At 38.2% G+C, this 13,855-nt stretch overlaps 1 protein-coding gene across 1 annotated transcript in view; it reads right to left on the bottom strand.

Annotated features, from left to right (window-relative positions):
* Nucleotides 1-13,855, bottom strand: part of TBC1D5 (TBC1 domain family member 5) — a 543,452-nt gene that overhangs the window by 147,762 nt on the left and 381,835 nt on the right. The window contains exon 15 of the mRNA XM_060149553.1: nucleotides 131-273. Within this exon, the coding sequence (XP_060005536.1) occupies nucleotides 131-273 (143 nt within the window). The remainder of the gene's footprint in view (nucleotides 1-130; nucleotides 274-13,855) is intronic.

Genomic DNA, 13,855 nt, shown 5'->3' with positions numbered 1-13,855 from the left:
CTTCAATATACTGCCTACTATAAAAATGTAGGTATGGTAATTCAAAATAAAAAATAAAGTATATTTAAGAGACACAGTTTAAAAAATCAGGACCACTTAGTTGAATGTCAGCAAGGTCATTAACACTTACAAGCATCTCGGATGTAGAGTAACATGGCTATGAAGATATAATCAACCAAACTCAGGCTGAGGCCATCTGCAAACAAGGCATCCCAGACCACCAGCAGATCCTGCAGGGGGAACTCTCGTCCAAACAGCAGCCGTACCCACCGCCTGGGAAGAAACAAAACCCAAATTCAGAAAATAGTACTTTTGAGAATAATATAAAGAGGAATCATTTTCTCCTGTGACTGTGAAAAAATTATAATTTTTAACTGATCACACTGAGCAAATATTATATATCAAAAATATAATACAGTGAAATCCAAGTTTTAAGCTTTCAAATGAGTTTTGTAATTTTATAACTAGGCCACAATCACTAAACTTTATTCCTATATGTATAAAACACAAGTATGATATTTGAAAAGGGTAGAAATCTTTCATATGTATTAGAAATCACAAATCTCAAAAAGGCAAAGAGAAAAATGAACGCAGTTTGAAAGTTGCCTCATACGTAAGGTTATGAATTAAAAAATAACAATATTCCAAAATTTTATATTATTACTGACCTTTTTTTTGTTAACTAGACTTTTGCAAATGGTCATATGACAAATTACTACAGCCAAACAGAAAACTGCATTCTCACATTTCACTCCTATGTAAAAATATTCATTTTAAAATTAAATGTGGAAAAACCAAAAGATATCTGTTTTTTGTCAAGCGCAGACAGTTATTTCAAATGAAACACATAATGATACTTAATTTTTAACTTCAGAATAGATATACCTTATCAGTGAGGTTATCTTTCTAGGGGTAGTTTTCAAAACACAGTCAGTTTTATGGCCAGGAAAACGAACACTGGTGCTACAGAGCAGACATAAAAAGCTAATAGGAATACTAAACAAGGTCTGCCTCTAATTCTGTATCATAAATAGTAACACCTCAGACTCTGAGCCAATGCTAAGCTATTTATATCTAATTCTTACAAGAAAATTAAAATAATTCACTTCGATATATTTTTATCCATTTACTTCTGATTTTATATGTATGGCTATAATTTCCTTACGCAAGCCTTTCTCTAGGAGCTTCAGCTAGAAATCTGTGTGCTTCTGGACACAGCAAAGACTCAAAAATTCTATATTTCTAGCACCACTAAACAGTACAGAATAGAGGAGATTCTTTAAAAATTAGTTAAGAGATATTACCTCCTTGCAAAATTCAAAACCAAATATAACCATCTGTGAGGTTAAAGTGAGGCCAAAAAACAAAAAAAAATTCCAATACTGCTTTTTTTTCAGGGAGTATTACATTTAAGGAGGAATCAAAAAGCTGTGACAAAATAGTGTATAATCACACATACGCATCCCAGTTTATTAGGAACCATATGATCAAATATTTGAGTTCTTTTATTCATATTACCAAATTAATCAACAGAATAAACTATTTTCAACTTCACCTTAAATTATGTTACTCAATTTTTCAGGAAGAAATTTAATGTCTAAATGACATTTATCCTTAAAAAAAATGTTATAGTATTGCTTAGAATGTTTATCTACCTTTCAGTTCTTACCTCACTGCTAATATATGAGAGGTGACTAACACAAAATATATATATGTATATTTTGTCTAATATGCTTGTATTTATGTGGTTTAGAATGAAACATTATTTCTCCACACACTTCTAATTCTTTCAAATTACAAATGCTAATATTTACTGTTTTAAGAAGTACCAAAATATCCCTAAATTAAACAGGTAACTGGTCTTGCAAAGAGTGTCAGGGAACCAGAGAATGGGCAAAGCAAAAAGTACCTGGATTAGACCATCTGGGGGACCTGTTTAAGGACCTTTAAACTGATAACTATCTATATCTGCATTAGTAAGTGACTAAAATCACTTAGAACATGGTTATTCAGTTATCCAAGTGACACAACTGATGAAACATTCATCAATGAAAAAAACTGATGAGGGGCGAATGTATAACATGGTGACCATAGTTGGTAACACTGTATTGTATCATTGAAATTTGCTAAGAAAGAAAGAACTTAAATGTTCTCACCAAAAAAAAAAAAGATAAATATGTGAGATCATGGCTATGTTAATTAAATAGATGGAGGAGTCTTTTCACGATGTGCACGTACATCAAATCACAATGACGTATGCTAAATATCCTACAATTGTATGTGTCAATGATACCTCAGTAACGCTGAAAAACATAAGTAAATAAATAAATAAGAATTATCTTGGTTTGACGGATAGGCAAATTTTGGCAATTTGAAAACTGCAAATTCTGACATTTAAGTGATTCTTCCTGGTTCAAATCTGGATGCCAGTACAGAACTCAAGGATCACACCCATAAAACAATACTGTGCCCTGAATGGGGCCCCTTCCCTTCTGGAGGTTATTTTAATGCTTTCCTTATCTGAATAAGCCCATTTGGTAACTGCTGCTGCTGTTTCCCCAAAGACATTGCTTTTGCTAGGCCTTCTTATGTGTAGAGAAATTTTTTTCTGTGTGTTTTCCAGGCTATTGAAAGCAAAATGCCTTTTGAAAAAAGGCGACATCTATAACAATAAACATCATTTATCAAAAAACCCCCCCAAACTAATGAAGGTTAATACACACCACAGAAGAGAATACAATGCTATCTTTATCCCTCTTCCTTAAAGTTCAAATTCCTCTCATTTTCTTATGGACAGTCACATCTTTGGTTTCATCACAGATAACGCATCGAAAACAAAGGAGTCTACTTTGCAGAAATAATCTATATTCCTATTATTTCTATAACAAAATGCTCAGTTATTGCCCAAACCCCTTCTCTTGCAGCTTTCCTGCCATTTGGGGTTGTGTTAGCTTAGCTTCAAAAACCACCCTGCAGATACATATGTGCTGCAGTTGCCACCGCAGAGCTGTCAGGAGTGGGGACTGAAGACACCTAGCAATCTACAGTGAATAAAACATGCCTTCAAAATCACACAGAATGTACGTCTTCAGTACTTTTATATTTAATGTGTAATCTGTGATGTGCCGCTTTATAAATAGTTTACATTGCTTTAGTTTTGAAGTTTCACCTTGCCAAGTACACTGGTAAATAATTCCAGGGCAAGGACCAAAGTGTGTGAGTGTGTGTGTGTGTGTGTGTGTGAGAGAGAGAGAGAGAGAGAGAGACACAGAGAGAAATAGAGAGAGAGAGCGTGAGCCAGAAAGTTCTCTGTAAAGAGCTCTGTACACTTTGCTAAGTGCTTTACGTGTTTTACGTGCTTTACGTGTTTACCAAGGTCTTGTTAAACTCACTGTAAAGCCACCTGTCACACTACTGACAAGGAAAGGTGCAGGAATTCATCTGGTTAATGGCAGCATAAAAATAATTCAGGAAGTGGGAAAAAACCCAGAAACACAGAAGGAAAAAATTCATTAATAGGTGCCTAGCAAGTTTCTTTTATATAAAACTGTTAATAAGTTGTACATGCAAGGATATTACATTAAAGCAAAATATAGTTTCCTCTATTTTATCTGCAATTATAGGAAAATTAAGGCCAAATTCTCAAAATATTTAAGGCGTACACTGTATGACTAATGGAACGCTTTGGGACCAACAATGACCTTATCAATAATTTAATCATTTTTATCCCAACTGGGTTTAGTTCATACATATATTCACCACACACGAAATTTCCTGTGCTATTTTGGACTTTCTTCATTGAGCTTAAAAACCAAGAAAAAAATCAGTTCTTTATGGAATGAGTTACCAATAGAAACAATTTCAGTATGCTTTTGTATTCCTAGAAAGGAAAACTTACTCTAAGAAATGAGGTCCTGTAAAGAAGTCACTCCTAAAATTAACATGCTTTTATTGCAGTTAAAAATATTTAGCAAGAGTTTAAGTTACACTTAAGGGTAGCATTAAACCTTTCTTTTAGCTTCAGTTTAATTGCTTGATACTATTAATCTTGCTTTATGTATGTTACACCCGCAGATTGCAATGCTCGTAACCTATACCTTGTATTATTTGTGATAATACAATAATTCATTTTTTACCAGACTTACTTAGTAATTAAAATCTACACAAACCAAAAAGACCTTCTGAAGTATTAAATTTAATAATAAACCACCCACAGACAGGACAGTCTCCATGTCTGCATTTATGCCACTATTCTCAGTTTTAAATTTCTGTGTAATTAAGCTGTTATCCCCTGGGGATCAGTGATTCCTGATGGTGTTATTGCTTGGTGAATGACCCATGGAAACACCAAGAGAAATACATTTTTTACTGATCAGTTTATGAAAATGACCAATTTGACTGAGGTTTAAATAAACAATTTGACTGAGGTTTAAATAAACATAGCCTTAATCCAACATGGCTGCAGTGGGTTATATAGGCAGAGAGCAATTTATACACTGGATCTTCATTTCTTTTTTCTTCTGAGATATGGGTACAGCCACCTTGGAAGAACAAGTAAAATGGAAAAGGTATATTCAATTTAATTTAACAAACACTATAGGGGCATCTTGAGTAACCTGTGATCACTGGGTAAGCATACTGGAACACAAAAGAGCAATGTTAGAGTTTTGCTTAATGACATTAATTTTGTCTTTTGCCTTCTGTTCACTTGTACTTTTCAAAACTAACAGTTAATTTTTAAATAATCCATGCCTGGTAGAGAAGAAACACAGAATCCAAATTCTGTATTTGTGTCAGAGAAAAACAAAAGCAAATCAGAAGTTCCCATCTTTGTGCCTGCCCCCTCCCTTGACTGAATTTAGGCTCTTCTTATACTGGGTTCCTTTGTACTCAGTTCTTTTTGAATTAATTTACCGAGTTTTCCTTTATGTCAACTCTGTGAAAACAGTCTTAAAATTAGAACCAAATATTGTAGTTATTATAATTAGGGTCACAAGGCATTCTCATCTTTAATTCTAACTTCTTTGGAGAGCAAAGCCACAAAAGATGGAAGCCAAAATAAATCATTTCCCCCCCCCCCCAATTTCACGTTTATTCTTTTTCTGACAGCTCTGCAGAATACATTATTGGAAGATGCTTAGCCTGTTGGCTATTTTTTCAATCTATTTCAATTTGGCCTCCTTAAAAATATTTGGGATCTGCATGTGTTACAGAAAGATCTGAATACTTCAAGCCCATCAAAATCTGCTGCAAAAACTGAAGGAACTGCAACTTCAAATTAGTTATTATCTTTAAGGAACTCAAATTTGCTTTCTAAGTGCTCCTTGTAATACGCAGGTTGAAGCCAGCTTGAATTTGGCTTTCTGGGAACATGTGTTAACCCTAACTTAACCCCCACAGGATAAGTACACGAACTGTTAAAAGCGTATTTTTGACTTTGGGGAAAATTCTCTGTTCCTTTCAGTGGGCAGTACATAGCCCTTTATTAAGGAAGGTTTCTTATTCCAAAAATAAGTTCCTAATAATTATTACCCATTCGTACTGTAATTTATTCTCTTTGGCAAGGGTCTGAAGCTGTTTTGTCAGAACAACTATAATACGCCCTTTGCAAAAATAGCCTGAATGGAAAGCAGAGCCTTGTGTATCTATGTTTTTTCAGCGGTTCAAGATGCTCTGAGAGTGTGGGGCACAGAGGATGACCATCACATGTCTTGAGGCTGTATAATCCTTGAACGTTCTCTCTCTCTCTCTCTCTCTCTCTCTCTCTCACACACACACACACACACACACAAACACACACTTCTTTCAGAGGTAGACCTGCCATTTGGATTACAAGTATGGTATATCGAGGAGTAATTTTAGGATGTATGATTTACCAGCAAGTTCAAATAAAGCTATTGAAAGGTGGTCATACTCCAATATCGATTTAGTTGTATGAATAGGATGTGCTCTCACTGAGAATCCTATTGTACACTCCAACCAGGGTACAGCTGGAATCATAGCCCTGACTCAGGAGAACATGGGGGTAAAAGCTGCTAAGAAGTAATCCCTCTACCCGATCACTTACTTGGGCTCCACTACAAGTGAGCTACTGGGCATCTCCTTGAGAAAATTACTTGGAAGCCACTCCAACCTATGAATAACAGCATGAAGAATTCATGGACGGTCGGTGGTCACGTTGGGACACTTAATTTTAGGCTCTGTGAATACTAGTGTTTATTTATACTACAAACAAGTCTTACTTCTAGGAAGTCTATAAATAGGCTTTGTTCTGTCATTTTATCTTCAGGAAAGGGAGTTATGAGCAAGTCGGTTTTCTGAAAGAGCACACACAGTCTTCCTAAAAATAATTGCTCCTATCCTTCCCTAATCTGAAACTCATTAAAAAACAAAACAAACGTTGTGCGACTTTATTTTTTTGAAATTGTCATAGGCTATTTCACATACCAATGAAATCTTAGCCTCACTGAAAAACACTTTTCAATTTCCTCTGCATAAATCTCCTAATACACTCATATATATTGTTGGAGGAACTAACATGAGGTGTAACACTAAACTAAGAAATATCATCAGGATCCATGTGATTCAGGGTGGACGTAAGACCGCACGTCTGCAGACCGGTCACACGGCCTGAAGAGAGTCAGACTGAGCCCTTTCCTAAGAGGCAGCAGCGGTGCCTGGTTTCTATGACTTCTTACCGCTTACCTGTAGCTATAAGCACCTTCTGGGGGTGGTTTTCTCGGGCCCTCTTTTCCTTCTCCCCCTCCCCGCCATCGCACAAGGCGCCCCGACCCTGCCTAGCTGTGGAGAGGCTAGGACAAGTGCGTCACTCAGGCCTGATGTTTACAGGTTCCATATCTATTCTGTTCCCCAATCACACTGTCCAGAGAGGAAGGCACTGATAAACAGATCCCAGCTAAAGGGTTAATTACTGATAGGTTGGTTTGGTTCTTCTTCCTTCTGCAGCAGATCATAAGCTCCTTGGGGTTATTTGGTGTTGGACAGAGTAGGGGAGTTAACAAATGTTTATTAAATTAATATGAATCCCCCTTCCCAGGTCAGCTCTTGTTAACCAGTGATCTTCTTGATCTTGAGCCTGCAGCCTTGATCTCTCATACGTTTCCTAGCTGCTCATCTGACATTCCCCTGGGCCGCTCTCCTCTCTGTAGGGATCCCTGGACACACATACTGAATAGTAAGTGATCACACCCATGAAGGAATCCATCAAGGCCTCCTAAGCCCTTGCTCTTGCACTTTCTCCCTTCACTTCCTGTACTCTGGCTCCCTGCTTGCCTACACCTCAGATGCTCTGCAGCTGGGGCCTGTAGCCTACTAGGACCCTGCCTTCAAAATGTGATCCTAGGACCGGCCCCAACATTGGGGAGCTTGTTAGAAATGCAGACTCCCAGGTCCCCAATACAGTCCTACTGGATCAGACTCTTCATTTTAACCAGACCCACAGGTGATCTCTGTGTATATTAAAGTTTTGGAAGCCATGGACTAGGTGACAGTTCCGTTTCCCACTCATTTTGGTGCCAGCTGTCAGGGCTCCTAAAATCCACCACGCATCCGCGTACAATGCTATTCTAGGAGGGGAGAAAAGGCTTAAACTGTTGGATGACTCTTCTAACTAGAGTAATGGTCTCAAACTTTAGTATGCATCAGACTTGCCTGGAGGGCTTATTAGGACGCAGATTGCTAGGACGCATCCTCAGAGTGTCAGATTCTGATTCTGAGATTTAGGTGGGGCCCGATCGTTTGCATTTCGAACTAGTTCCCTGGAGCTGCTCACGCTGCTGATCCAGAGAATCACTAAATGAGGTTCTGGTTTCTGTTCACATCCCCTTAGTCCTGGGTGGGAGTCTTCTAACCAGCTTACTCATTGGTTTCGTGGACCAATGGCCATGAAACATCCAATGGCTGGGGCACCAAGCACACACAGACAAACCTCTCTTAACGTTCTATCTCTCGTAGTATCTGTAATTCTTGCCCCCAGGAAAACATCACTATAAAAGCATGATCCAATAAAAAGGAGAGACACAGACATTCGGGAAAGGGAGAAGGCCTCCCAAAGTTTAGGAGAAACTGGGCCACTCTGATTTTGTTTAACTCCCAGTATATTACAAGATGAAGAAATGCCAGAACAAGGCCATAAAAATTGTGACATTTTAAAAGTTAACATTTTAGGTCAATATTTTTTTAAACATAAATTTACTATGATGGTTACATACAATTGCAGTTGAAGGCAGGGCGAACACTCTTAAGTTTGAGGCCTTCTGTGTTTAGCCCTGAGTTGATGACTCTCTTGGGTTCTCTGGTGATCGGCTCTAACGAGGTGAGAGGTGGGATGGGACAGGACATGGCCAATAAGCTAGCTGCAAGGAGGGGAGTGGCCAGTGCATACAAGGGGCAGAGAATCCCAGTGCCGCCAGGACCCAAAAGGGCACTCTCCTACTCCCCATGCAGAAGCCCTACAACATTGGGAGCCTGGCTGGATGGCCAACGATTTGGTGTTTTCTCTTCTGTGTGACCCATGAACCATTCTCACCCTGAGGTTCTGCGCCATCAGTATGCTCAGACGGATCTGTCTCTAAAAGAAAACATGCATTTAAAATGTTTTACCTGGAAAGATAAAGAGCTAAACAGTAAGAGATGTCTGCCCCAATGGTATCATTACTACCAGCCCCACGATGACCTGGTAGAAGAGAGATTTCAGGATAAGGGAGTTTCCCCGGAACCTCTCAGATCTCCATGCACAGTTGAAACAAAGGAAGACCACCCAAACAAGGGCAAGCGGAGGCTATTTATTCAAAGCTTGCTATAGCAAGGGAATCAGCTATCATCACTTGTGTTTGGCAAAGGATCAAAAGCAGTCAGGGGAGTGGGAAAGCTTTATGGGTGAATCACAGAGAAGGCTTCAGGTCTGCCTGATTGGAGGCTATAAGGATGGCGCTGGGCCGACCAGAAGAGGAGCCTCATTTGTGATTGATTTGGGGAGCATATTAGCTTTCTCTGTTTGGTCCTGAGTTGGAAGCAGGCAAAAACAGGGGAGTTGGCAGTCACTGACCAAGTCCTGACTGTTCCGGGCTGATTTTGCTGCAGAGGTTGTGGCTTGGCTTCTTGCACAGGTCACTGCTCTCTTGTCCTAGATTGCCTGGCCAGTGTTCACTTTCTCATTCAGTCTTTCTTTACCGGCTCCAGGCTGCTCGGCCTACGCCCATGCCTAGTCTAGAACCAGCTACAGTTTCAGTTTCACAACATTACTTTCTCAGGTAGTTCTGAAGTCTAAAGGGAGACAATTGAGAGGCAGTGGCAATGGGTGTGTTTCCCTCTTTACAAAGCTTTATGGAAAGCATGAAATAGTGAAACGTAAATTCTATTCTCTATATAATTAGAGAGGAGTTGTGGACCCCTTTGAGAATTCAATCAAGTTGATGAACCCTCTCCCCTAAAATATATACACATCCACGCACATACGCATATGCAAGCCATTTCAGGAGTTTAGCTGATCCATGGACCTTAAATTAAGAAGTCATGCTCTATATTATTGTTTATTTCACTTTAGAGGTTTATATTGCCATGGAAAGTTATACTCTACTGAAAGGAATACACAGCCTCTTTGCGCCTATTTCAAATTATCTCCTTGCATTTCAAGGGAACAGCATATTTTCTTTCTTCCTGGATTAAGTCTCTGCTACTGAGGAGCTAATCTTTGTGGCTCAGCTGGTTGAACAGCCTATAATTCAGCCCCATATTGGAAAAGTGTCCATGATTGGCAATTCTCACCTTCACTAAGCTGGAGATGGAACAGCAGGGGAGAGGGCGGTGGACATCCTTCACTGACTTCCTCTCCTGGCTCGGGCTAGCCCTAATCTGACCGTAAGTAAGGCTGCTATGAAAAACACCCAGGATCTTCATTTAACATGTATTTCCTGAAATTCAACTGTGTAGCAGGCACTGTGCTGGGCCCTAGACGGGATGAGATGCTGACAACTTTCAATCATTAACATGGAAATTATCCAAAGTAAAATTCTAATTCAGTCAAAGCCCTACCAATCTGGGTTCCCACAGTCACTTTGTATTTTTCTGTGCCCCCTCCCCACTAAGTGCCCCAATCAACCAGGGTATGTTCAGGGAATGCAAACTAATGGCAACATTAGCACAATATAGTTAGGAAGGTAAAAACAATTTAAAACACCACTAAATACATTTCAAAGTCAAGTATTAACTGTTTTTGGATTATCCACCATTTGGGATTATATGTGCCCTGGTTCCTGTCCATTAATGCAGATAAATGAAGAGCGGAATGTATTTGCACGGGGTCCAGCTGACTTACAAGGGGGCAGGAGTCAGTGAGGGAGAAGGGCAGTCAACACCCACATAGCTCAACTCAAACCCTCACAGTTACCTTTCTCTAGTAATGGAAGCAAAATGGGAACAAAAGAGGGTTAAAGAGGGGTGGGCTACTCCACTTTATCCCTGGCTCCCTAGCTAACAGCTGAAGTTTAGTGCCCAAACAACTTTACAGTCAACTCTGTGTGTGTGTGTGTGTGTGTGTGTGTGTGTGCGTGTGTGTGTGTGTGTGTGTGTGTGTGTACGTTTAAAAAAAAATAGGGACAAATATACACCAAGCAAAAACAAAAATGCATTTTCTTATGTGTAGACTTCATAATCTATAATGGCAAATATCATGCATTTATATGACTTTTGATTTCTAGAAGTACTACCAAATACATGATCTAAAAATTAGCCTTAACTCTCTAAAAGTGGTATTTCTTCAAGTGGTCTGTGGAATATAGGCATTAAAATCACCTGTGGGAAAACTGCATGTTTCAGAGACAGGTGATGACTTTGTTGAGCCTCCAGTACAGAATGATGGCTCCAAACAGGCAGGGCAGGCACCCGCATGTTACAGATGTCCAGAGGTCCCAACAGAGAGAGGCCCGTGGCCCGGCCTGAGCACACCCCAATCAAAAGCAGATTGTAGATTTAGACAATGATACTATAGCTCCAAGCTCAGTGTTCCACCTACTTTTTTATAATCCTCTGAATTCTCCTCTATAATTCCTAAAGGATATCTAATTCAGATTTATATTTTAAAAACACCTCTTCACATTCATGTCTGAGTCACAAGACTCAGAATGCACAGTAACTACTCTTGCTATCTATCATCTGTGTGGTCACTAAGTTTTTCTGAGTACAATACAAGAAATGGAGCTTTCTGAAGGACTTATTTTGATAAATCATGATCAGCTATTTCACTAGCACTCCAGTTACATACAATACAGTGGTAATTACAGCTACAGGACCCTAAAAGATTTAGAGTGCGTCCTTTCAAGGAAACTCATTAAGGAAACTATGGAGAACTAAGAACTTACAAAGAAAAATTAATTGCCACTTTTGGTCAGCCTATTTTAGAAAGACTTATGAGGTCTAGATTGTACATTGGGCTAACGGAGAGAACAGAAACTCAGTGAAGTCTGGCTTACTGAGGGCATCACGGTACATAATATGTTCATAAATTAATCTGCTCGTAAAGCAACTCACATATGAAGCACAAAAACATCCCGTAAAACACTTTAAATTTATTTTTATCAACAATACTCATTTCCTTTCCACATCAGCTAGCAGTTACTGTGGCTGAGAGCTGGTTCTGAGAAGCTACAAATCCACCATCTCAAAGACGGAAATGCTGCTCAGGCCACAGCCTCCTGTCTTACCAGTGTTCTCACTTCCAAAATTCTTCTATTTCCTGTGAATTACAGTGAAAACCATGTGGGGTTATTATTTTGTTAATTTTGAATAACTTTTTGCAAGGTGAAAAATAATTTTAACATGTAACGGGACATACAGGGAGAAGTAATTTCCCTTACTATTCCTTGATCCACTCCCTCCAAATCCACCTGCCTAAGTGCAGCCAATGTGCTTCCATAACACAGAGGCACTTTTAGGTATGCAAACGCCTTTTAAAAACAGACATGGGAACATACTAAACCATGCATTTTAAAATTTAACAATATGATTGTTAAAATGGAGAGCATTCCAAATCAGCATTTATAGAAATACTTTATCCTTTTTTGTGGTTGCACAGTATTCCACTGAGTGGATGTATCATGATTCAACCAGTTCTTTTATCTTGATGGCATTTAGATTTCTCCCTTTGTTATTACACATGTCTCCTCTGTATGGGTCTTTGTGCTTGAAAGCACAGTATATCTTGGAAAGAAGGAAACGGTTTACTTCATGTTACCTTAACACTTTAGTTTGATTTTAGACTCTCTGATTACAAAGAGTAGAAGTGAATGATCTCAGGAAAAAAGGGGGCATTTGGGAACACAGCAAAACAATGGTTTTCAAAGTGTGGTCCCTGGACCAGTAGCATCACCATTACCTGAGAATTTCTTCAAACTGCAAATTTTTGGACATTCCCCACCCATAGCTACTAAACCAGAAATCGTGGCAGAATTTGAACAAGCCCTCTGGGTGATTCTGATGCAAGCTCAAGTTTGAAGCCCCTACTTTAAGAGTTATATAACAGAATACAGTTCTGGGCCCCAAAGCTACCAGGGACCAAGAAAGTTTCCGTGACCTCTTTTTCCATCTCTCTCAGGCTACAGGGAGGTCTCTTTTCCCAGGCAGAAATTTTACTGTAATATTGTCAAATTTACCAAACTTTTTTCTTTATGGTTTATGGGTATTTGAATATTGCACCTAAGAATATAAAAACAATAATTTTATTCCAGTTTTGTTTATATCACTGATCTACCCGGAATTTATTTTGGTGCAAAAACAGAGATACAGTTTTATGGTTTACCAAATAGCTAGTTAGTTCTAAAAACTGTACTATTAAATAATCCATTATTTTTCTATTGATTTGAAATTCTACTTTTATCATACATAAAATTGCCATATGTACTGAGGGTCCTATATGTATTGACCCTTTACCAATTCCAAACTGTTATAAGTATGGTATCTTTACAACACATTTTAACAGGGGATGGGGCTAATGACAAGTTTATTCCAGAACATTCCTGGCTATACCTGAATGTATAAAATTAAAAACACATTTTTTGTAAATAAAATTTTATTTATGTTTGCTTTTTAAATTGAGGTATAACTGACATAATATTATATTAGTTTCGAGTGTACAACACGATGGTTCAATACTTATATATACTGCAAAATGATCACCACAATAAATCAAGTTAATATCCGTCACCATACATAGTTATAATTTTTTTCTTGTGACTACAACTTTGAAGATCTACTCTTCCTATCTACTTTTCAACATGCAATACAGTATTATTAACTATAATCACATGCTGTATGCTGCATTCCCAAGACTTATTCATTTGACAGCTGAAAATTTGCACCTTTTGACATTTATTTTTAATTTGTACATGTATATTTTCTATTTTTCTATTTTATAATTTTAATGTTTGTTACTTATTTTCCCCCAAAGAAAGTTTGTATGTATACTAGTTTGTGTCATTTATGTTTTCTTATCGATTCATAACTTTTAGTTTTAATTCCTTCATTTTGTTTTCTTTAGATTTATTTTGCTGTTATTCTCCTCACTACCTGAGATGAATGTATGATTCACATATTTTTATTCCTTTTTTGTTTAGTAATTTAAGAGTATCAGGCTAAGAACTTCTAAGAGTATTGTTTTAGTCAAAATCAATAAGTTTTGATCAACATACTTTAATTACCATTAATTTCTAGAAATTATACAATTTCAATTTTGATTTCCTTTTAATACAAGAGCAAAGTTTTTTTTTTTTTGCGGTATGCGGGCCTCTCACTGTTGTGGCCTCTCCCGTTGCGGAGCACAGGCTCCGGACGCGCAGGCCCA

The sequence above is a fragment of the Lagenorhynchus albirostris genome, chromosome 5 (genome assembly GCF_949774975.1).
Source record: "Lagenorhynchus albirostris chromosome 5, mLagAlb1.1, whole genome shotgun sequence".
NCBI lineage: Eukaryota > Metazoa > Chordata > Mammalia > Artiodactyla > Delphinidae > Lagenorhynchus > Lagenorhynchus albirostris.
This window is presented reverse-complemented; position numbering and strand designations above follow the sequence as displayed.